Source organism: Epinephelus fuscoguttatus, linkage group LG21 (assembly GCF_011397635.1).
Source record: "Epinephelus fuscoguttatus linkage group LG21, E.fuscoguttatus.final_Chr_v1".
Classification (NCBI taxonomy): domain Eukaryota; kingdom Metazoa; phylum Chordata; class Actinopteri; order Perciformes; family Serranidae; genus Epinephelus; species Epinephelus fuscoguttatus.
Genome location: NC_064772.1, coordinates 26,375,834 through 26,402,262, shown reverse-complemented (window position 1 = coordinate 26,402,262; position 26,429 = coordinate 26,375,834). Strand labels below are relative to the sequence as shown.

The 26,429-nt window shown below is 42.0% G+C and overlaps 1 protein-coding gene across 1 annotated transcript; it reads right to left on the bottom strand.

Moving 5' to 3' along the window:
* Nucleotides 1-3,260: 3,260 nt before the first annotated feature.
* ankrd33ba (ankyrin repeat domain 33ba) lies at nt 3,261-23,558 on the bottom strand. The gene is made up of 6 exons (XM_049565853.1): nt 22,383-23,558; nt 8,655-8,784; nt 8,109-8,249; nt 5,842-5,983; nt 5,471-5,669; nt 3,261-4,692 (listed from the first exon to the last, which is right to left on the bottom strand). Exons 1-6 carry the CDS (start codon nt 22,818-22,820, stop codon nt 4,147-4,149), a joined length of 1,596 nt encoding a protein of 531 aa, XP_049421810.1. The 5' UTR covers nt 22,821-23,558; the 3' UTR covers nt 3,261-4,146.
* Between the last annotated feature and the right edge of the window lie 2,871 nt (nt 23,559-26,429).

Here is a 26,429-nt window from a genome sequence, read left to right as displayed (position 1 = left end):
TTGTTAAACAAAATGGGTGCTCATCTTAAAAAAAACCCCATTCAGCCTCTGTAGGGATCAATTCCATAATGTCAGACACATATAATAACAGTCTGAGCCAGTCGGTGGCAAAAACAAGCACTTATAGTGGATGTAAATATGTGGGGCCAAATGCCCTAATTGGTTACATTGCAGCCTGTTTCGCTGGTGCCAGGGACTCACTCAATACTGGACCTTTTTCAAAAATTGCTGTTCCCATTTGTCACTTAGACACAAAAACATTGGAAAACAGGGTCTAGGTCAAAAAACCCAGAAGTTACCCTTTAAACTGGTGGGCGCGCTCATTGACTGGCTCAGTGGTCTGTTCTGGGCAGTACTGGTGCCTAATAACAACAAACAATTTGCCCATTAGCAAGGCACTGTCCTTTGTGTGGGTATATTTAGGGGAGACCAGTTCCTGCAGGCAAGAGAGGTTATCTGTCTCTGTCAGACTGACCCCAAAACATGCTTTTTTAGTTTTTCTTCCAACACCAGAAAAACAGTCAAGGTTACAGTTTAAGGCACTTTACCCTCAGAGCCAAGTCCTCATTTAGAGCCACTTTATTAGCCCTGAGTATACACCACCAGCTGTTAGCCATGTAGTCCCCCCGAACATTAAAACTGGCTGCAGCTAGTTGAGACTGGTCATGCTTGTGACACAGGCCTCAGTCGATAGGCACCAGTGGGAGGAGGAGGTATTTTTAGTCATTTAGATCAGGACCTTTTTGGATTTGCTCACGGTCATTTTGATAAAGCATCAGGGCTAAGATGACAAATGTACGGTGACATTTTGGCTCCAACTCCACCAAAACAAACTACATGCAGTTCCAACTTCTGTTTTCTGTGGTCGTCCTCAAACAGCACTGACAGGATTTTATGTAAAACTAACCCTTTTTCCTGTTGTGTCCCTGCTGAAAATCAAACAGAAAGTAAGATGCAGTACTTTTTTTATCAAGTTTGGTGTTACTGAAACTCCCGAGAGATTTTTTTTCTTTTGAAAGAGAGCCAAGATTTCCTCACTTTTTTATCAGCGAGGGCACCGGCACTTGAGGTTCATTTTCAGTTCAGTTCAGTTCATTTCAAGTTGTAGATAATTCTGATGCTGATTTAATTGTGAGACATTTTCATTTATTCATACTTTCAGCTTTTCAGAAATAGAATTCATTAAGAAGGACCTACTTTATCCTTGATTGCATCACACTTATCATTTCACAGAATACTAAAGAAAAAAAGAATATTATATAGCTCTCATGCCTTCAGCACTGGGATGAATTACATTTAGTTATTTCTAAATCTGAGGGTATGGAAAATGTGACCATAGGGACAATATTTTAGAGCATGTATTGTTTATAGGCGGTATGGTGAAACAGTGGTTAGCATTGTCACCTCACAGCAAGAGGGTTCTTGGTTTGAGCCGGGGGTTGGGGGTTCGATCCTCAGGTCTCATGTGGGTTTACTCTGGCTTCCTCCTACAATCCAAAGACATGCAGGTTAATTGGTGACTCTAAATTGCCCATAGGTGTGAATGTTAGTGTGAATGGTTGTCTGTCTCTATGTGTCAGCCTGGTGACCTGTCCAGGGTGTACCCCACCTCTCACCCTATGGCAGCTGGGATAGGCTCCAGCCCCCCAACAGGGTAAGTGGTTACGGAAAATGAATGACTGTATGGTGAATGTATTGTTTATGCAAAAAGCCTCAGATGTGGTTCATTATTAGTCTATTTTCCTGAGAGAAATTAAATATTTAAATCAATTAAAAATGTGTTTTTTTAACTTGCCTATACCCTATATGTTAAACTATGCACAGATATTGCTTCTTGTTACTTCCTGGTTATGTTACAGCACATGTAGTATGTATTTTTTAAGGTACATATCATACTTAAGATTTAATTTAATGACAATACAATACTTATATATCAGAATTATATCAGATTATTCAGCAATATACTGATACACTCAATCCAACATGCAGAAATCCCTAAGTGTTGTACCTAAATCAACCAGCAGAGGGCCCCAAATAAGGATTCCCCCCCTGAGTTCACAGGTTTGACAGGAGCCCTCACTCAGTGCTGATCCAGAATCAGGTCACGCTGTCTAAATCCCAGCCCGTAGCATCACAGCATGACATAATAGCTGCCACACTATCAGTGCATGGTGCCCTGTTTATTTGGCCCCCTCTGAATTTCTATGAGGGATGTGGGTCGGTGTGTGGGAGGAGGAGGGCAGGAGGGGAATCGCTGACCAAGCCTGTAGCGCTTCATAATCTCAGGTTACAATCTGAGCCAACAGCTGTTTGAGCTACAACCATGACCTAAATATTATCCGATGCATTCAGGGCTAATAGGTTTTGTCTCTCTCGTACACACAAACACACCACACACTCATGCAGTATCCTGTAATGTGAGCATGTGGTGTATCCACAGGTAGTCCAAAAACAACAGAAATACTAGCAGGAACCTTTCAAAAATGCACCATACTGACTCACAAAACATTGCAAGTTGATGTAGTTTTTATTCATGGTCAGCACACTTAGGCTACAGACACTGTCGGCCATGATACTGCGTCGCCAGCAAAAGCCATTTTCATATGAAAGGTTTTCTTATGTTGATGTTAAATATGTTAATCCCACAACCACTTACAGTTTGCTAAGTGCAGCTTGCTCATCTTTTGTTGTCTTCAAATGACTTCCTCTGGGCAGTATCCAAGCAGATTGCCACTCTGAAGTCAATGAAGTTTATTTGAAGAAATGATTCTGCGGCGCCGTGCCCTTGTAACCCCTTAGCAACTCATCACCATGTATATTAGACACACACTCTTGGATGGCACTTAAGCTGCAATCGCCACAAGGAGTTAGGACCGTGAAATTGTGCTCTGAAAAATCCCGACATTGTTATATCGCTGCTCTCCCCGCGGCCCTGTGTGTTTTAAACTCACGGCTATTTTTCGGCCCATTATTTCCACTGGTCTAATGTTAAAACAGGGAGCTGACCTCTTGCTCTATAATGGCTGTTTTTATCAGAGGGTCCATATTTTAGGGATTATCGCTCCAATTCTGCTTGTAGTGTGACAGTGGCCGAGGCTCAACCTTCTGCAGTTGTTAATAGATTAAACACATGCCCCTAATGCTGAGATGTTTTATGAAAATCAAGAGGGGTGTAATCAAAGTCCCATGGTTTTCTTATTAACTTTCGAACATGACTGAGCAACAGTGAAAAAGAAACACAGTTTGCAGAAGTGTTTATTTGTTCACATCATCTGTACCCTGTATACACCAAATCCAATCTTAGAGTCACATTCATTGCAGTGTGAAGATCCGGGAAGAGTCTGACATTTATTCCCACACTGTAAAATTGAAGTGTTACATCACAACACTGCTTCACATTTCTGTCTTGGTCTCGAACGTTAAGACTATAAAACATAGCTGTTTATATGTCAGTATGTGAAAAACTCCATATCGAATAAAAAAAGTATGTCACTGAAAAGCATTAAAATCTCTAATATAAAATATATATGCGAAATACATTCATGGGTTTGTTGTTATAAAGCAAAACAAAATAAGCATCTAAAAATATTGCTGTCAATTGCCATTAAATTTTACATAAGCTTATGATTAGTATTCTCCACTGAATATTTTTAAGACATCATTCCGTAACGTCTTTAAAAATTCAGTTTTTTTAGGTAGAAAGATGAACACACTCCTGCTGCGGTTACAATCTGAGAGAATGTGTGTCATTAAGTGTCTTCTCCGATACAAAGACGCTGCTGCATTGAGCACCCGAAGCGTAACAAAATATAGACGAGCTATTCATCAAAAAGCAATAAATATAAAAAATAAGTTAGCTAAAAACATTTCAAGTATCAAACCCCCTGGGTATTCTCTGTTTGACATCAAAAAGGACGCCGAGCACTGTCCACTTCTCATGCTGTTAAAGCTCCGGCAGACATTTTTAAGAGGCCAACTGGCGTCCGTCTTGGAAAGCAGCCTTCAGTCTGCCGTCCTCTTTCAGGAACACTGCTAGGAATTTATATTTTGTAGAAAAATATTAAAGCCAAATCTACCCAGTTTTAGTCAGTTCAGATTTAGTCTCTCTTTGGGGTAGTGTACATGGCATCTTCTGAGGCAATGATATTATTTCCTTTTCCCTGCAGCAAGGTGTCTCTTGGTCACAGCCTCCAGCCTCCTCCTCTCGGCCTCCTCCGCTTTCTTCCTTTCCTCCTTTAGCTCCTTATACCGCCACTTTGGTATCTGCAGCAGGTGCCCCCCTCCGTCTTTGGCGCTGCTCTTCCTCCGGATCTTCTCTGGCTCGTAAGTGGGCGTGGGCGCCTTGGACACCCTCACTTTGGGGATGCTGAACCCCGGCCTGACGCTGCTCCTCCTGAGCACCATGTGCATGGGCAGCAGGCTGGTTCTCCGCAGCTCCAGGGCTTCGTTATAAGCCAGCATGCTCAGGCTGGAGCTCCGGTGTCGAGGCACCACGCTCTGGGCCTGAAGGCTGGCCCGGCGGTCTGCTGAGTTCTTGGCCACCAGTGTGACCCGGGAGTTCTGGAAGAGTTTGAGGTGGCTGTCCACCCTGTCGGGGTTGAGAGAGCGGAGCTCCTTGGCGCGCTGCTGACGGATGATCTCAGGTACTGCATAGCGCCGTTTGCCCACGCTTGGAGGGCTGTCAGGACACACCTGAAAGAAAATCAACAGTATGGCATTTTTATTACTTGTTATAATATCAACATTAGGAGCACTGCAGTGGCAATAATAGTGATAACAAAAAAAGCAGTGCTCAGTCTCCCGTTTGTTTGCAGTATTGCAGTACTGGTAATCTTGCATGAATAACCTGCTTATCAGATAAGGCTGCCGTTAATTATATCCTTTAATTATTATGAGCAAATCCCAAGAAAAAGCAGAGAATTTGCTGATAAAATAAAGTAGAAATTAGCGCCGGATTTATCCTTTAATAGCATCATTATCTCAGTATAATTATTAGTTTATTTGTACATCAATTCTACGAAACAGCAGCGTGAGAACAACTTTATTCTGCTACTTGATAAGCACGACAACAGACGTAATTTGCACACTGATATGAAAACACGCAGATACTGACTGTTCAGACAAATTTCAAGTCTGTTGAAGGTGGTTTCAACATCGTACAAGAATGTTTGGCTCCATCTGAAGATAAGAAAATGAGCCCTGATATGCTGAGTATGTACAGACACCAGCGGGAACAATGCAGAGGAGAGCAACTTTTAAGACTTTAAAAATCTTTCTTATCACAAAGGGTAGTTACCTGATTCACCTTATCTCGGCTTACGGCACATTTGCAAAGTGACTGTTGGTGTGAGGGAGAAACTGAAGGACATGGGTGGTGGTTGTTCTTGGATCTCGTCAGATACTGTTTAACGCTGATTAATGAACAAGTGGATAATGAAGAGTAAATACAATCTAGAGCTTAATTACTCACTGTATGGCATGCTACCGCAATCAAAGGGCTCCTCATGGCAGTTGTGACAGACACCATGTGGTCGATGACGCCCTCATCCTCAGGGTTGGTGACATTGGCCATGTTGAAGATGTTCCGCACGGTGTCAGACAGGCGCTTCAGACAGCCACGGGGCTCCTGGGCTTTGGCCACCAGTGATGCCAGTGGAGGCCACTCTAGACTGAAGTAAGCAAATCTGATATAAATCCACTGTGAGACTGCTTTTCTATTGCTTGATGCGTCTGTATTATTGTATGTTCTGTGCTTGTGTCACTCTTTCAGATATTGGTATATGAGCTACAGTACACAGGAACATACACAGAAACAACAACGTGATCCAGCCATGAGTTTACCTGTATGTATCACAGAACTGGTGCGGGCAGGGCCGTTCCATCAGGCGCGTCATCACCCAGGCAGTTTCGTAACGGCCCGTAAAGAAGGCCCACTCCCTGGCAGTGAAGTGGCGGCCAAAGTCCCTGGCATTCAGGGCAGCTCCTGGAAGACACAACGAGGCTGGTTGAATATGTTGATGATGGTGGATAAACAGAGATCAGAAGTGAAGGTGCATTAAAGGAGTAGTAGGTAGGAATTAGTGGCCTCTGCTGGTGAGGATTACAGATTGCAACCAGCTGAAACTTTCCCCATATGCCAAGCGGGAACTCCTGGTTAGGATTCCTTCAGTTTTCATTGTTCAGGAGATTTTTACTAGGAGCCGAATCATCCGGAGAGGTCGCCTCCTCTCCAAAACAGACCAGGCAATTAAAACCAATAAAAAAAACACACTAAATAAAGTGGTTTCACATTATAAATCAATGTATCTCCAACACAGCTTATAGCAGTCAAGTCGCTAACCCACTACCTACTAATGTGTGCTCATCTTTTTTCTCTAGTAACTTAAGATCCAGATGTTCAGGAGGTTTTTAACGGGAGCCGATTTATCTGCAGAGGTCTCGTCCTCTCCAAAACAAATTTAACAGGAGATTTAAACCAGTAAAAACACTGAATGAAGCCGTTTCACATTAAAAATCAGTGGTTTTTTAGACACTATTTGGCTCTTTGCGGAGGGGTTGCTAACTATGGTGGCCAAAGCAAAAACGCAAACAGGCCTATTTAGAGCCAGTGTTTGGTTTGTCCATTCTGGGCTACTGTAGAAACATGGTGGCGGGACATGGCAGATGCTGTGGAAGAGGACCTGCTTCCTCTGTAGATACTTTAAACAACTAATTTAAAGGCAATGAAAACATAAAGATTATTATTTTCATGTGATTATGTAGTAAAGAAAACTTATCTTACTATATAATGACGAAAACTCTCTGTGGGTGTCTGTGTGTCTCTTCCACGTTTCTCTCCTCACTGACTTGGTCAATCCATGTGAAATTTGGCACAGTGGTAGAGGGTCATGGGAGGATGCGAATGAAGCAATATTACATCAATTGGCCAAAGGGGGGCGCTATGGTAACCGATTGAAATTGCAAACTTTGAATGGGCATATCTCTGTGAACATGATCTAGGGACCAATATCTAAAGTTCCCTCTTGGCAAAAGTTGGAAAACTCACTAAAACTGAGCTTCTATAAGGCAATGAATATTGTGGAGGGCGTGGCTGATCACATAAAGGTGTATAACATCTCAAGGGTTTCACCGATCACCACACAACTTTGTAGGCATATGACCACACATAATCTGAGGGGACCTCCATTATTGACCCAATCAAACAAAATGGGGGCGCTAGAGAGCTCATTTCTTATCTAGGCCTAACCGCCTTATGGATTTTTATTAAACTTGGTAGATATGTAGAACAGGATGCCTCAAGGTGACTGGAGAAATTTAACTCTAACTGGCAACTGGGTGGCGCTATGACAACAGAAAAATGCTTAAAAATGGCTAAAATGCGACCAATCGCTGTGGCTCCACCTGTGGACCAATGTTGTTGTTTTTTCTAATTTTTGGGATGACTAAGTCATGGTATGGTATGCTGTACATAATCACAGAAACTGTCAGTGTGTCATTCTGTCAGTCAGTCATTCTGTCTGTCCCATGTTTTTCTACTCACTGACGTGGTCAATCTATGTGAAACTGCACATAGGCATTGAAGATTGGCATAGGTAGAAGGTGACAAAGCTACCAATGGGTATGGACTAGATGTAATATCTTTCACTTCTGCCAATATATTCCCCTAAATCCAACACACTGAGCCTTCAAAGTTAAAATCAAATCCTGACTCTAGCGCCGTCTCAGTGATTTGGTGTCAATTTTCTCCATTAGTTTTATAGTTATGGATAAAGAGAGAATAATCATCTAATAACTAAAATCTGTATCACTGCCAAAACCTGAAAAAAATTCAAATCGTCCATCTGTCCAGCGATTTTACTGAAAATCTGTTCATATTTTTCTGAGCTGCCTTGACAGCAGAATAATGGCAGAGTAAACAACATCTTTTGTGGTTGTAATCAGTCAAATCCGCCTGAAAACTGCCAGAAAACAGACAGTTTGTAAAATCCAGACATATCAGCGACACATTTCTGAGTCATTTGTATCTGTGTTATGGAATCCACACATTTCCTCCCTTCTGACTGCTGTTGAGTTTTGTACATTTGGTGTAATTAGACACATTTTCTCACCTGCCATCATGAGCGAGCGCACACACTCCACCCTGCCCTGCATGGCGGCTTTCATCAGAGCGGTGAAGCCGTGGCAGTTTCTCCTCTCGATGTCCAACCCAGAGTAGTAGTTCAGGAGATAGTTGGTGATTGTGATGTGGCCTTGAAGAACACAGTGACGCACAGCAGTTAATGTAAGTCACAACACACAGTCTGCAATCACAATGTTGGCTTGGAAAAGAGCTGCGAGTGCTCAATCACACTTGTCTGTCATATTTTGGACAGGGCGAGATCCACCTCCATACGGCTGGTCCTTATCTGCTCTCACACAACACACTCATCACTTCTGTTTCAAAAAGCCTAAGTACAGCGAGTGCAGACTTTTTTTATAGGCTCCTCTGTGTGTGTTCGTCTGTGTCAGCATTAGTGCCAACCTGCCTGTGTGTGTATATCTGTATCTGTGCGTGCATGTGTTCAACAGTGCTTTGAACCGGCCTGTCAGCGCCTGTGTGTGTGTAACTAAGCCAGTGTTTGATATGCTGCTGTGTCCATTTGTGTGTGTGTTACCTGCTTGAGCAGCAGTGATGAGAGCTGTGTTTCCCTCGCTGTCCTGCCAGTTGACATCCAGATAGGGACACTGAGACAGCGCTATGACGACGTCTACGTAGCCCTGGTAGCATGCGACCAACAGCCCTATCTGAGACAAAAAAAAGTGACAGGAGAGGAGTTAAAAGACAAGGCAGAGGAGGAGAGGTTTAAGTTTAGAATCAGCAAAAATGTTCAGGGGGCGAAAAACTTGCCAGAGGAAGATGAAGCAAAACTGCAGTAAAGTGCTGACATATAGGAAGCTGTACGAAGAAAAATGCGATCACGGCAGTGTCAGTAGAAACCCACAAGACCAAGAGACCTCTGTGCGTCTTTCAAAACTAATATCCTTGAATAAATGTGACATCTGTTGTCTTTTCATTGAGGACTGAACCGTCTTGAACTCAGCGGAAAAAATGAGCTGTCTCCTCCTCTGATGTTGTTGTGTACTTCTGTACGTACGTGTCTTCACGCCAGAATAGGGACCCATTTATGTGTGTGTGTGGACGTATGTGTAAATTTTAGTCTGCAAGTGTGAGTTTATGTGAGTTTTGGAGTGTGTGAGTGTTGGAAAACTCCTGTAAAAGTTGGGTACTTTCCGGAAGGTGCACACTTCACCAGCCAAGACAAACACGTTTACCACCAGAGGAGAGATGGGGGGAAGCTGAGAGCAGAATTTAGGAACACAGAGTTCTCAGTTGACATATCATATATACAGTGTATTTATACATTTGTACATGAAACGCGTCTCTTAGAGAGATGTCTTTCACTGGATGGCTCAGAGCACAGGTGCTGATTAATGCTGATTTAGGATGCATGTTTTCCTTCAGGGAGCCAAAATAAATAAATTAGCCAATAAAAGAAGGGATTAATGCACGAGTGGTGCATTCAGAAATACTCGTTCTGAGTGCCAGAGAGCACTCAGGCACAAACTGGACCGTTCCTAAATTTTGGGTGCAGACAGGAGTCAGGTTAGTTTACAGGGATCATTTTGAGAAGGTGAAGGATGAACCCAAGGTGATATATAAACTCATCTTCATTGGTCAACTACAAACATGACGTATCATCTAAAACATGGAAATAGCTACATGCCCATTAGCCCACAGCGCCATTAACAGCTCAGTGTGTGACGTGCACTTGGAGATAAAATATAGGCCTATATTAATGAAGGTTCATTAGTACGGTTTTGTATTTCTCTGTAATGTAGCACAGTGTTAACAATGTTACTGATACTATTCTTTCTCACACCTTCAACTCAAACCATTGTGTTGCCCCGCCCAAAATATATCATTTAATAATTACATTAATATCATTAACATGTGGGTGACTAGTCGACTAATGGCCCTAAATGATGACTATTGGTTGACTAGGAAAATTCTTAGTCAGGGGCAGCTCTACTTCCCCCCCCGAGCAGCACAGACAATCTATACAATCAGCACAGTTTCAAGGTCAACACCCAAGATTAGTGTCACCAATTCGAACTGACCAAATGGTTCCCCTTCTGTTCTTGAGAAATGACGTTGAATAATGGCCAGAAAAGTGTTTTAAGCAGAACATTATGATGTCACAGCGAAGTTGCCCTTTGACCTTATGGATATATAATGTCATCACATCATCATTTTATCCTATTAGACATTTGTGTGAAATTTTATCATAATTAATGTATGAATTCTTGAGTTATGGTTAAGGACATGTTTTGTTAGGTCACCATAACCTTTACCTTTAACCCCCAAATCTAAAGCGTTCCATCGTTCAAAGTGGATGTTTGTGCCAAATTTGGAAAACACTCCCTCAATGGTGTGAGATATTGTGTTCATGAGAATGAGACAGATGAGGTCAAAGTGACCTTGGCCTTTGACCTATGACTACCAAAATCTAATCAATTCATCGTTCAGTCCAAGTGGACGTTTGTGCCAAATTTGAAAAATTTCCTCCAAGGCCATCGCTGGCATGAGGCATGATAAAAGTGAAAATGTTCCCCAAAAAAGAGGCACATCACCTACATGATACTTCAAATTGAGCTGAGGAGTTTGTGTTCAAAATGAGAAGCAAAATACACTTTCAAGTGGCTTAAGTCGCCAAACAGTTTCTAGTTCTTCATTATAATAAATGATTATACCACTATATTTCAGCTCAGGCTTACTTATGATATCGTGTGAAGCTGGAGCTATCAAAAAGAAATTGCAACAAAGTCAAACAAACAATGTGTTGTTCATAACAGTCTATTAATTGGCAAGCAAGCGGATCCTACAGGGACTCTTAATTAGCGCTTTATTAAACCCAGGTGTGCTGGAAAGGTCAACCAGTCAAAGCTACTCTGTCAAAACGCACGCCAACGGTGCGTGCATCAGATGAAAGACAAATATTTATGTATTCTGCTACAGGTGCCTGCTGAGAGTAATCAAGGCATAGAGCGGAGAGGCATTTTCATTTAGACCTTGTGTTTCTAGGAACAAAATAAAACCCCAACTCTCTTACACCTCTTTCATTTTCAGCTTTAAAGGCTTTTTCAGGTCATGAGATCATGTCATAACCTAAAAGAATACAGTATGATGAAAGTGCATGTGTGTCCTGTGTTTTTGACATGGTGATTAAACAGAAGCAATATCTAACAGTCATCTCCTAAGGACAGATCGCAGGATAAAAATATGTATTTAACCTATCAGATCTCTGCCATAAAGAGTTAAAAAATCAGACGTGAGAAACAACCTTTGCAGGTAGGAGATGAGTATTTTAGCTAAGTTGTTACACTTTGTTCCACCTGTGATATTCCTTGATTTGCGAACCTGCTTCTGTAACATGATGTTCTCCTCATAAGAGGCAAGACTAAAAACTAAAAGCATCAAGTAGATTTAATGAGTGCTCTTGAGCACACTGTGTTACTTCGTTAAATTACTCTCTCAGACTCCGGTGTGGATGTCATCAAAAGTTCTCTCTCGCTGAAATGAATAAATATAATAATGTCTGAGGACTGGTACACAGAGGGCCTGAAGGTTTAAAAGAAGACTTGCAAAGCTGGTGCCAACCTCCCCCATATCCACCTACTACAACCCACACACACATTATACTGACAGGGTGTGCAAGGATGGTTATATGTGCATCTCCACATACTGGATCCTAAACAATATCACCACTCATCAAAGTCGAAATATAAGATCCTGCCTACACTCAGTCTGGACCCTATTTTCCCACGTGTTTGTGCCGAAGTGACTAATGGAGACAAGTTTTCAAACTGGTTCAGTACTGAGAGAAGGCTTCTGCAAAACAGTGTAACAATGTAATCCCTACAGGAATTGTGCACTGTCAGTTTATTTCCATTAAAAGTTCTTGTTTTTGCCACTGACACACTCAGATTTTTATTATAAGTGTCTGGCAACATTATGGAAAAGACCCTGCAGGGAACTGAAACCTTGCCTTTTGCTGATCCATTTTGTTTGTTAGTGTGTGTAATGAAGTCACACTCAGGGGAGAAGTCTTTCCTAAACTCTTGCAGACTTTTCCACATTGTTGAAATCAGCTAAATATTCAGCCACGGCACTGAAAATCTTTCAGATAACACTAAGCTGTCCTCACTGTACACGAACACAACACACTCTTTGCAGCTCTTCTCTTTCCAACTCTGTTTTCACCGTTGTTTTCCTGCAACAAGTCACGTCTCAGGACGTTTCAGAAGAAGACAGACCTGATCAAGAGCAAGGTAAGGAAAACTTCTCATTTCTCTGTGGGGTCGTTTTCATAATGTTATCAGACACCTCTAATAGCAATCTGAGCCTATCAGTGGCAAAAACAAGTACTTTTCATGGAGGTAAGTTAACAATGCACAACCAAAAATCGTCTATTCGTCACTTGGTGCTTTCAGACCTAGAGTTGTCTTGCTTTGGTCTGAATCAGGGACTAATCTTGTTATTAAGTTGCATAATTGCCTAGAGTTGGTTCGTGTTCTCACGGCAGCATTTACAAGCGGACCAGATAAAACGCCTTGCGCGAGAAAGCTGCTCTTGATTGGTCAGAATTTCCATGTGGGAAAAATCCAGGAAGTAAACAAAACATTGAAGAAGAGTATACTTGCAAGATAAATGTGACACTTTCTAATGTCACAATGGAGGGACAACTACACAGGTTGATTTTAGCGCTGCTCATCGTGGACTATATTGCTGTCATTGTTCACTTGAGTTAAACCATACAGTTTGAAAACGAGGCACGGCTCCAACTAGAAAACAATGTTTTGATGCATTGGATGTGCTGAATGTGCATATTAAGGCAGTACAGGAGGAGGTGCACATTAATAATCCTCCAGGACTGTAACATGCTCATGTTTAACCCAAACAATGTGTCATGTGACTGCAGTTGGTTCAGATCCAGGTCGGAACACCTCAAATGAACCGCACCAGGGTTCGTTTGTAACCGGACCGAGACCACCTCTTCAAGAAGGTCTTGGTCTGGTTGTTTTGTTGCACACCCGAGTGCGATTGCTGTGTTCATACCTGCCCAAATGGACCGCACTTAGGGGGCAAACAAACTTGAGTTCGCTTGAACCGAACCAAACAGGACAGGTGTGAAAGCACCCTTACACACAAAAACATTGGAAAACAGGATACAGGTTGAAAAATACTAAATTTTCCCTTAAAGTTCTTTCATCAGGTTGCAGAATGTTTCAATCATCCTTAATTAACCAGGATAAAAACGATGTCATCATCATGTTACCTCATGTGACCAGTTTTCCAGTCACACTTTTGAAGACGAAACAGCGCCAATATTCTGAAAACATGTGATGGTCCGATAAATCTGTTTACAGTTCATGTGCAATAGATGTTTGTTCACCTGTACGACAAACTGGAATCTGACAGTGTAAAGTGGGAAAGGTGGAGATGGCATTCTTGCAGAGTTAACCGCTGGATTGTCTGGAGGAAGTTCACGTACACTGGCACAGCTCCAGATTGCTCTATCTGGTTAGACACTTGCATGTAGACCTTGTCTATGTCTCCCTCTCCCTCTCACGTACACACACACATTCTTGGCAGGCCTCCAGCCCTGCTGTGTTGTACTTTAGCAGCATGCCCTGCAGCATGTCTGGAGCAATCTCAGTCGTCTGGCAATGTCCTATTTTCTCTGTGAACCTTTTTCGCTCACGCACAAACACGCACAAGCACGCACAAGCATTTAACTTCTTTTCTACCCTTCTTCTCTTACGCTCAAGTGTTCATCCCTGTTTGGAATATGTCTTACATTTACTGGGCTCTGGTGCACTTCACCAGTGGCCGCTGGCGATGTTGGTGACTGAAGAGAAATGCACACGCAGCATACAATTGCAGGGACGCGCATGAATCGAGAGAAGGCAATCATGTGCTACACAATATTACCACTCAATGACTAACTCTGAGGCTAAAGGGATAAAAATAACAACACTACCAGGTAGCTCAACAACCCTGAAACAATCAGGAGAGGCACTTCCAGAGAGGGATGAGTGTGTGTGTGGCACAAGTGTGTGAGATAGGGATACAGTAAAATGTAAAGTGAGACTATAAGCACGACAGAGATTCAAATCCTCACCGATGGTTTTTGGGAGGATTATGAATTTTGTATGTAGGACAGATGAAGATGCACAATATTTTAAAGCTTTATTACTTTATACTGATGGACATAGACATATGCTCTCCCTGACTGTAATCTCCTCTCTTTATACCTTCATAAAATCAGTTTTCTACCTCCTGAGTCATCGAGGAACAAAACTTCCCTTTGATGGAAGTGCTGTTTCTTGACCTTTTCTCTTTTACTGGCTTGTAAAGTATTAAGTATATGTTTAAAGGCAAAATGCCCTGTGGTGTGAAGTGGTATTTTTCTGGCATGCTCAACATGCTCCTCTGAATTACACAAATCTAGAACACGTCTAACATAACCGGAATTTAAGCTGTAAAACATCAACATTTGGGAGGATCTGAATGTTGCTATGTTTTAAATTTTCAATTTCATTTTGTTAACGACAATTTTGACCTAATAAACGAATAAAATATTTCAAAATTTGCAAAACTGAATTCTAACTTCATTTAAACCTCAACTAAAATGTCTATTTGCAATCAAGGTCAGTGGGCTTTGATGCACACAGACAAATTCTGGCCAACTTATTTTAGCCACACAGACAAACAGACAAAGACACAAACACACACTCACAAAGTAATCTGGGGAATATCCAGAGCTAGGAATAGAAAGGCTTAGCCGTATCAGTCAGCGACACAGAGAGAGAGAAAGGGGGGGAGGGAGACATGAGTAAATATGCGTCTACAGCTGATGTGAGAACGCTGTAAATAATTAGCTCCAATGAGGATGACACCACGCCCAGTGTGACCCTTAAAGTTCCTTACAAACACACATTAAATACAGGTTTCCTTGCCAGTGTTCAACCATGTTATAATTGCATCTTAATTAAATGATATAGCTGGATCTGGAATAATTAACTTCATGTAACCAATAATCAATTCTTAAGCTTTAAAACTGATGGGACAAGTCAGATATTAGCCACATCCTAATCCTCAAAGTCTAGAGAACTACTTCTTTACACCCTATGATGTTTATCGTTCTGCTACTGCTGGAAAATCTGGTAAATTCCATCTAAGAGAAACAGCAGCAGTATTATCACATACACAAACACAACTGTAACAGCGTCCCAGCTGAGTAGAAACCTGTGTAATCTCCCTATGATGTGTAGCATTAGCCCTCCACACTAGAGCAACCAAGAGCCTGCTTCCCTTGTGGGTTCCCTGATGTGACTTCTTCAATAAACCTATCTAACTACCGTCTTGTTTCCTCAATAAGGGCTTACCCACACTGTATTTTTTTTTACTTCCAAATAAGTACTGGCCGAGGCTAAATCCTGCAAACCATCCGAGCAAGCAGACAACCTGCATGTCTACGGCCTGCGTAAGCCCAGAGTGAAACATTCGTTTGGCATTTTACAGTACATCTTTGTGTTCAGGGACACACACACACACACACACACACACACACACACAGGCAGGCAACACACTCTACCGCCCTCAATCGCACACACCAGAAGCACTGACGTAGACGCACTGGGCCGTGTTTCTGTCAATAGCCTCCCTGTTAGCTGTGTGTTTCTGTCTGCAGCTGAGCGTTCACATGGCTGTATCAAATCAGATGTGTATGACTGTCGCTTTGATTTTTCCACTCATCTGTATTTGCTAGCAGCATCATCGTGCTCGCCACCATCTGCGGTGCCAAATTTCTGTCTCACCCCGCCTGTGCCTCATTTAGTCCGCTTGCCTGTTGGTCGATGTGTGTGTTGGTCGGTTGTACTTTCTGCCTGTCTGACACTGTGTGGTTGACTTTGTCGCACTGTATATCTGCCCTGGTGCGTCAACTGATCTCACCCTATTTGGAAAATTTGATTGTGTTCAAGAAGATGAGTGTGTGTGTGTGTGTGTGTGTGTGTGAGAGAGAGAGAGAGAGAGAGAGAGAGAGAGAGAGAGAGAGAGAGAGAGGTAACAGCCAGGCAGGGTGGCCTGGCCTCATTTAAGTTGATTGAATTCTGTGGGTGCGTTTGTGTGTGTGTGTGTTTGTGTGTGCTTATTGAGTTTTCATGTGAGCTTGACAACTTATCCGATTCACTGCAGGAACGACACACACACTGCCCGGACAGGGTCAGAGGTGCCTGAGGACGCTGATACATTAATATATATTAACATTCAGAAGCAATAACCCTGATGTTTACGGACTTGCACTCATCCTTTACTTTTCACAACACAGCACCAACAGTTTGTTGAATTCGTACCCAGCACATCCGCTATCACAGTCACAACACTGAGAATATACAGTCGGGACGCTGACACTGACAGCCCATGTAATTACTGTGCCGTAATCATATACAAGGAGAATTAAATACACGTACTTGTGACCTACATAAAGGCTTGTCATTAAGTTTCTCGCTAAATTTAGCATTCGGGCTTTGTGAGTTTAAACATGGATGGCTTCTTCCTGTCTTCTGAGGATGCAGGAGGAAGAAGACTGTCTGTTCCTGTCTGGCTCATTATGTTGTGATCGTGATTGCATTTGATCAAGTTTCAGCATGTGCGCTCGGAAGTGGAAACTATGATTTTATTGCTTTTTTTAAAGGCTGGATTGAGACAAGAATTGGTTTGCTACAAGATTTAAATAGGCCTCTAAAACATGCTGGAAAAAATAATATCAAAGTTATGGATGCTTTGGTGCAAAAATCTACCGTTCCTATTTGCCATATCAAAACACAAACCTCTTACATCTTACTTTATCCACATCCCTTAAAAATAAACTTGTTTTATTGCTCAGCAGGTAATAAATGTACCACTTGAACTATCATTAACCTCAGTCTGAGGGTTACTTTCCTGTGCTGGCAAACATCCACTTTGTTAAAGTACCTTTATGAAAAACACAGACTCCCTACCAGCTCCTGGGCTGCCGTTCTGCAGCTGAACCTGACCTCTGACCTCGCTGTTGAAGGGGACCACATACAACAGAGGAAGCAATTTATTATGTGTCAAATAAGAGGCTGAACCAGGCAAATGTACGCCCTTTGCCGAGCCTGATTAGTTCTCCAAATAGTGGACAAAACGTGTATAAAACCTCCTCTATTCAATTGGCCTGATGTATCAGCGTTAATATTAAAGGAATTCTTCACACCCAAAATGAACATTTGTGTATCAGTTACTCAACCTATGTTGTGTTGAAAACATTAAGAAAACTTACACTACTTCCCACTTTCTACTCATCAGTTGGGGGACAGACTACTGTGGAGATTATGTCAAATTATATTTACAATATATTGAAGTACTGCATTGTGTATCAGTAGAAGGATTGAGGCAACTCAAAGGAATACTTCACCCCCCAAATTACCATTTGTATATCAATTACTCACCCTGTGTTACGGTGAACGAAGAATCCAAAAACTGTAAGAATTCTTAAATTGAACTCATAGGTGACTGCATTTGACAACTCTATCAAAACATCTGTTGACAGACTCTCACATAACTTGTGCAGTATGATCCGAGTCTTACTTATCCATTCGTATGCTCAGTGTTTATCACGCAACAAATGTATCTATGCTAGTAGCAGTAATTGTACCTCGCTGAACATGGGAGCTGCTGGTCTAACACTGCCTCCGTAAGTTTGTGTGTTATTATGTGATTTTCGTGTCCTAAAGGGCTGGTCGCTGTTTCAGGGTGCCTACAGGTATCAGACAGTTAAATGTAACGCTTTTTAGGACCAGTTCCAGACACCTTTTAACCAAATTTAGGACAGATTTTTTAACCAATCTTGTTTTACTTATTTATATGCGTATATGTGTGGTCTTACGCAGAGGTAGGTGTTATGTAGGAATATGGTTATTAGAGTGAGTTAAGTCAATCTACATTTTGCCAACAGTTAAATGCAAGTATGAGGTAAAATGACAGTATTATAGTTTTTTAGTTTTTTTTGGAGCCTATCTAAACACTGTAAGCAGACTGCAACCACCCGTAGCATTAACAGTACTATTTTCACGGTGCATTCCCGTCTGTACACTCTATACGCTCTTTACTTCCCACAACATCTACTACGTCACACCCACATGGCCACCGTCTTAAAGCGAAGGGCTGGCCGGTAACAACTGTGAATATGACAAGAAATGGTGTGAGACCGGGTTTGGCAACAGGTCAGTAGCCTACGTGCTCCATTCTATTAAAATGGCCCGTTCGGTTGGTATTCGGATAACTAGGGCTTTACTGTAATACTATAATGCAATAGCACCACCCAGTGGTAAAACCCGTTTACACGAAAAAAATTACCCACTCTAAACTTTTAGAGATTTTTGTACACGAACTCACCCCTAATTAATGAATAGATAAATTAAATACAATAAAATGTTTGTAGTAGTTAAGCCCTCACAAATTCAAATTTAAGACTATTAAATGATTTTTATTGTTGTAACACTGAATTTAAGACATTTTAAGGACCTGTAGACACCCTGTGTTCTTGTCAGCGTTGTATGGCTTTAAAGAGAAAATAGACAGGTTTCACTGTAAGTTCAGTTCCCTGTTGAAAAGGGCCGTCTGTTTCTTTTTCTTATGTCAAAGCTACCATTGATAAACCATACAATATTTCCATATATTGTAAGTATAATTTGACATGACCTCTGCTGTCGTCACAAATCATTATCGTGAAAATCCCCTGCTGATGAGTAGAAAGGGGAAATAGTGTGTAAGCTGCATTTGGCCAAATCCAAACCTGGGATAACACCCGTTTGTTTTGCACATTACATTGTCAGGCTGTCTGCTATATTAGGCGGTTGACATCTGTTTCAGGATGTTGTAACACACACACACACACACGAACTAATGAACTTAACAGATTCATATCAACATGTGTTTCCAATGGAGGAGTGGCCTAACCTGTATTGTGTACGTGTATGTGCACATCCCCAAGGTCACAGGGTATGGCAAAGCAAATGGCGAATGTTCTAGCACACATCCTGGTTATCTATGCAAACACATAACTGTCTGTCTCTCATGGCTCATGGCTCTCATGTGTAAGCATGTGTTTCGGGGACTTGCGTGTCATGTAGAAGAGAAGGAAAAAATCTTTACATTCCGATGATGTCATTTCGACTCTTCTTTCCCATGACCTCATCAGTAATTACATACATTCAGAGAAGTACTGAGGGAGAGGTCGTGTGAGAAGACAGTGAAATAGTAGAAGGGACAAAGAGAGATTGGGGTAGCCTTCAGGATAGAGACACAGCTTACTGATGCAAGGTCAGTAGGATGAGAACACAGAGCAGCTGGGAAATTTTCAGTGGAGAAAGTAAATGAGTTAAACAAACTTTCTCCCTAAGCAGCGACAACTGCACTCCAAATGTCTCTACTGGAGCTCTTTAGCTGGCAATGGTAGAAAACGACAGTTATCTTCCATATGTGAAGGCAATAAACCGTGTGTTGGTGATGAGAAAAGTGGTTTTTGAGCTATTCTCTTAATAAAATGCAAAACAGTTAAAGCTACAGCTGGTAGGCTAACATTTATAAAAGTAACCTTTTGTCATATTTGCTGAAACTGTCACTACATCCACACTGTAGTACACGAGGGATGTTCCTCCTCTTCCTCATAGTGCTTCTAATGGCATTTCCTAGAATCCACCATGGCTGAGGGAAAACAACCAATCAGAGCCCTAGCGGCTGACAATCATGTCAATCACTGAACTGAATTTGAAGTACTTTATGCAAACATACAAGTCACTGAATCCTCCACAACAAGTTCCTGCAAATGTTTCACAATAAAAGCCTATTTAGAAAATGCAGGGATTCTCTCAGCCGAGGTTATAAGGGGTTTTTAATTTGAAACAGATACAGGAAGTGCTGAGTTTGAAATGACGGTGTGATGCATTAACTTTATCGAGGCAAACGTGAGTGGATAAAAAGTAAGAATATGAAAATACAGAGGAAATAATAAATAACGGACCATGTATAATGTCAAATGAAGCTGGTAGCCTCTGCAGCTGTGGTGAGTAAAAGCCCTGCCACTATTTTTAAATGTTAGTACTTTATGTCTGTCTCCATTATGAAGAAGTAACATTGTTTGCTAGCCTGATGCTAATGGCAGTACTCAGTGGCTTGCTTAAGTGCCTCTGCTGTTTGATGCCATAATTTTTCCCTTTTTACTCTGTTGTGGTAACGTCCCTGGAGGAAATATCAAAAAGGCTGTGGTGTTGTCATACAGTTGTCTACGGCAGCTTATCGCCCTGTGTACCTATTGGTCAAAATGATGGCTGTGACAGGAGAAGTCGTGAACGACAAAAAGAAAAACAAACATGATAGACTTTCTGTCGGAACATTGTGAGGCGTCCCAGACGTGGCGTTGGCTGTCGTCTACCATGACACACTACACGAGATAAAAACGATGGATTATCGTGTACAACACTCATTGTCAGTCACGATTCGAGCCGACACCATATGATGCTGCATCGGGCTATAATCAGGCTGATATCGTGTAGCGTGAATCCGGCATAAGAAAGCCTACTCCGGCCGGTGGGTACTGTTTCAATTTGGCTTGACAGTTTTCAACATGGCGGCTGGGTCACAAACACTTTCATTTTACAGCTAAACAGTACACTAAAATATGTTCTTCATTCATATTTGATCAGTGCTGCCTTGTTTGACAATTTGATCACAGTTCAACAGCAGTTCATTGATATGGCAGCTCCGTCAGAGACTCCTCAGCTGTCGGCTCTGATAGATTGTTTTAGTGGATTCTTGTAAATGCCATTAGAAACACCACAAGGAGGAGAAGGATCATGATATTTCTTCACAGATTATCTGCCTCGTGTTGTTATATCATGTTAAATTATTGTTTATAGAAGTTACTTACTCTAGCTTTAACACTAATACACAGAGTTACAACAATAAAAGATGTGATTCCTCTTCAGCACAGAGGTCTTTGCCAGCTAATTCAATTTCTATTGGTGAAATGTCCAGATAAATGAAAACTAGTGTAGCGTTCCATCATTATGGATTTATCTCTTTGCCCTGGGCTGCAGTTTTTTGGCAGCTAGGAGTGAAGTGATGCACAAGGTGTGAAGGGACACATGCTTTGATTGCACTGCAGATAAAATGTCCAATGATTTTCCAATGACTCCTTTGCTAAATCAACTTTTGTGAATATATATATATATATTTGTTGTAATTCAAACTCAGTGGACTGAAGTCACACATAAATTATAACACATTGCTGCCCATAGCAGTGTTTGATGTAGGTAAAAGTCACTCAACAAACAGGCACTACTGCTACCTCCCTATTGTGGAATTTATGGCCTTAAATGCATCTTGGGCCATTAGCAAGACTGTTCAAAATGCTCTTAGACACACTGATGCCATCATCACACTGCGAGATAATGTGTTTACTCACGTACTCCCACAAATTCACTCCAAGTCCAGTATAAGAAAAAGCAGTCGAACAAACACTCTCATGCATGTTCTTGCATGACCACACACATACACACCCTCCCTCCTTCCCTCTCTCTCTCTCACACACACACACACACACACACACACACACAGAGGATTGTGTGTTCTGCTAACCGTGAGAGACTGGAGTGTTTTTATACAGCTGGAGGTTGCTCATTCTTGCAAACCTGAGGTCTGTCAACACACACACATACACAAGACCTGTCAGAAAATACAGCTTGGTGTGAAGGAGGATTCAGGATAAAAGTGTGAGGGTATTATAGAAATATTGAAAACATTTAGAAGACTTAAAATGGCAACCTAGAATATTTGATTGTTATTGATTGTTGCAATGAAGTTCCTGCCTTTTTCAATACTGGTGTGATAACTATTTTCTGTGAGGCCTGGAAGTAGGTAAGTAAGCCACTGCAGCAGGCTCAAGCTTAATTATTTCAATGAGTGTGAGCCTCTTAAACTGAAGTAGTTGCGCTGAGACAGGAAGGTGATGAAGGCCATCAAGTTGGAGATGGGCAGTTTACTAATACACAACATAGCCTACATTTGGGGCCCCTAAACCACTCAATACTCATTGTATAACCAGAAATACTATGAGATGTAATTGGAGAGGCTTGTCCCTCACATTAGTCTGAGACACAAGTTTCCATGTAGTAACACTGGTGTCAAAGCGCACTAATGAGTGTTAGGTACTTGTGTGAAGTTACTCAAATTGCTCCTATTATGTGCTCCATACCCTGTTGTTCCTGTCCTTCTCATTGACCTCCTCCTCCTTCACTCCGTGCCGTATCATTATCCGGACGATCGCCGCGTTGTTCGTGCAGCACGCCTGGAAGAAAGACAGCGGCTGCGGGCTCTCCGGAGACGGCGTGCGCTCCGAGTCCGCGAACACATCATCCGGCGGGTAGAAGGAGTCGTCGGACGCGATGCTCCGACAATCCTCCAAGTCCTCGAAGTCCACTTCCTCGAATTCATCATCGTCTTCCTCCCCTCCGTCGTCCTCTTCATCGTCCTCCTCGCACGAGCCCAGGTAGTCCTCGTCGTCAGAGTTGGACAGCGGCTCCTCCACTATGGTCGGGTGGACTTGGCTGACTTTCTGCCGCTGCTGCTGGAGCTGTTTGACCCGGACCGACGATGCGCCTCCTCCATCCCTGTCGTCCGTGATCAGCACCATCTAACCCCCGAGCCTAGGGCACCGTCCTCGGGGTAGAGTGCAGCCTGGCACGCGGGGCGCGGGCATGGGACTGGCTGTCTGTCCAACTATCCAACTATCTCGCCTTAAAAGTCACTTACATCACCGAAATTACGCAAACTCCTTGACCTGCGGTGGCTTATAGACTGGTTGCGTTGCGCGTGTGGTTACCTATCAGTCATCTCCGGTGAGTTGCTGACATTAACCCCATCTGAGCCGTAAACGTCCCTCGAAGTGAAACCTTCTTCAGCGCGCCCCCAAAACGAAAGCGCATTGAGTTGTAATCACAGTTATCCGGTGCGAGCGCACATGGATGGGTTCAGGTTGCAAAAGTGGAGCTGCAGCACAAAGTAAAAGTGCTGTGCACACGACCGTCCCATGTAGGGCGGAGAGACACGGCAGCCTGTTAACCTACAGTCGCATAATCCGATTAGATGGGACTGGGACCTCTCTCTTCTCCACCCCTCTCTCCCCGTCTGTGTACTGACAAGAGATTAATTCTACTCTCTCTGCTGGACACAACCCCACAGTGCCCATACTGAAACATTAATATTCTTAGGATGGTCATATAAGGAGGTTCAGTCCAGTTTCATGCAAGTACAGCATCAGAAATGACAACAAAATAGGCCTATCATGTATTTTCTCTGTATCATATTTGCTGTTTCTGTAACAATCAAAGTAGACGGTTAATAATTGGTGACTTCCTGCCTGTTCCTGTGAATTAGTCTCTAATCTAGCGTAAAATGTGATGGTGTGACAAATGCTTTTGTTTCTGTGTCTTTCCACCAAACTTTTGTGGTTTCAACTGATTCTGAAACCAAAATAAAAAACCCTATCTCCCTCTAGAAAAAAAAATCCCCCATGTGTGTGAATTCACGGTATTCTACATGCTATAACTCATGGGGAAAACCAGCACAAGTGTCAGCCTGTAATGAGTCATCTGATTTGAATATCTACAAGGCATCGTTTTACAGTAAGCTAATAGGGCTTGCCAGTGTTCAGGCTAATAAGGCAGATTATGTTCAAATGAAGTGATTAGCATTATTAAAATGATTGCAGCGGCACATGGGTTACATTTTCCATATATGTGATATGATTGTGAGATAATTTATTTTACACACAGCCTCAGTGCGTTCAGTTCAGCCACTATGCTCCCTCTCTGTCTCTCTCATTTTCTTGGCCAGTGGCCAGTTGAGATAATAGAGACATAGATTGGGCTTCATTACTCGGCGTTCAGTTATGGAGAGTTAGGCCTGCGTGTGTAACTGGTTTCCTCTCATGGAAAATTCATACTAATTTGCAGGGAAAGCAATGTCTTTCATCTAGTGTGCAGTAAAAATGAGCGACTGTGAGGGCTCAACCACAGAGAGGCTTCTCAAATCTAACAGTAACAGGCACGGGCAGATTCTGAGACAGTGGGCCCCTGGGACATGTAAATGGCCCCCCAAAACCTCACACAAATGTTCTATCTTATAGTAGTTTAACCTGTGTTTGTTGTTGTTTTGCATCTCTTGGTAGTCCCTGCACATCTCCCTGTGATTTTGTGTCTCTTCATAGTTGTTTTGTGTCTCTTTGTTGTCAGTTTTTGTCTCTTCATAGTTGTTTTGTGTCTCATTGTGTCCACTTTGTTGTTTTGTGGTGTCTCTGTGTAGTCATTTTCTGTCTCTTCGTAGTTGTTTTGTGTCTCTTTGTGTCCACTTTGTTGTTTTGTGGTGTCTCTGTGTAGTCATTTTCTGTCTCTTCGTAGTTGTTTTGTGTCTCTTTAGTGTTATTTTGTGTCTCTTTGTAGTCATTTTGTGTCTCTTCATAGTTGTTTTGTGTCTCATTGTTGTCATTTTTTGTCTCTTCATAGTTGTTTTGTGTCTCTCTGTGTCCACTTTGTTGTTTTGTGGTGTCTCTGTGTAGTCATTTTCTGTCTCTTCGTAGTTGTTTTGTGTCTCTTTGGTGTTATTTTGTGTCTCTTTGTAGTTGTTTTGTGTCTCTGTAGTTATTTTGTGTCTCTTCATAGTTGTTTTGTGTCTCTTTAATGTTATTTTGTGTCTCTTTGTAGTTGTTTTGTGTCTCTCTGTAGTCATTTTGTGCCTCTTCATAGTTGTTTTGTGTCTCTTTGTGTCCACTTTGTTGTTATGTGGTGTCTCTGTGTTGTTATTTTTTGTCTCTTTGTAGTTGTTTTGTGTCTCTGTAGTTATTTTGTGTCTCTTCATAGTTGTTTTGTGTCTCTTTAATGTTATTTTGTGTCTCTTTGTAGTTGTTTTGTGTCTCTCTGTAGTCATTTTGTGCCTCTTCATAGTTGTTTTGTGTCTCTTTAGTGTTATTTTGTGTCTCTTCATAGTTGTTTTGTGTCTCTTTGTACTTTTGTGTCTCTCTGTAGTCATTTTGTGTCTCTTCGTAGTTGTTTTGTGTCTCTTTCTAGTCACTTGTTGTCTCTTCATAGTTTTGTGTCTCTGTAGTCTTTTTGTGTCTCTTGTAGTTGTTTTGCGTCTCTGCGGTCATTTTGCGTCTCTGTGTGGTTTTGTATCTCTTTGTAGTTCTTTTGCATGTCTTCATAGTTTTTGTGTTTGTCATCATTTTGCATCTCTTCATAGTCTTGTGTGTCTCTCTGTAGTTGTTTTGTGTGTCTTTGTATTCAACTTATGTGTCTTTGTAGTTGTTTTGTGTCTCTTTGTATCCATTCTGTGTCTCTCTGTTGTTGTTTTTTGCCCCTTTTTATGTTGCTGTTTTGCATCTATTTGTAGTTGTGTGTGGTTTCTTTGTGGTTATTGGGGCTCTCTTCCTGGTCGGTATGTCTCTTTGAGTGACATTTTGCAGGAGGAGGCCAGGGGGCCCCTGACACTTGTGGCCCATGGGCCTCTGTCTATGCCTAGTCGGCCTGTTGTTCTGTAATCCATCCATGCAAACGAGGAACTAAAACTGAAACAGGTGTGATTCATGGTTGCGAATGCATGGCTTTGGAGTTTTGTGTAAGGGCCACAGTGTCTAAATGCGACGATATTCAGCTTGACAGCCAGATTTACAGAGATGCTCCCTTTTCTGTCAGAAATTAATAACATCAGTTTGCTGGCATCACCTGCTGTGGAAAAAACAAGTGCATAACAGTCCCTGTGCGTACCCATTATTATTTTACCTTCATCTACCCCCCACTGAGAGCTCTGCTCTCCTGTGGGTCCTCTATCTCTATGGTATCAGTCTGCTGCTGTGTGGGTGACAGTCAGTGTTAGCACTTCCACATGTAAATATCAGTTTCATTGTCTGGTCAAGTCGCAGACACAAAGCTTCCTTACTCACTTCAGTAAAATTCAAGTCAGGGAAAACATCTTTGGTGAAGTCAAGGTTAGAGTAGAACTTGTTTTCACTATATTAGATATAATGAACCTGGCATGTAACTCACAGCTCCCCCACTTATCCACTAAATGTCCTGCAGCTCTGAAGTGTGTAGATTCTGAGTCCCTTAGCTTCAGCATCATTATAGAAGACATCCCTTGAGCAAAGCAAATTGAGGTTCCCTAAATGTTTTCCACATTTAAGGATGCTCAACTTGCTTTGCTCTAGGGACACTTATGCAAAATGACATGAAGGCCAGGGGCCAGTTAA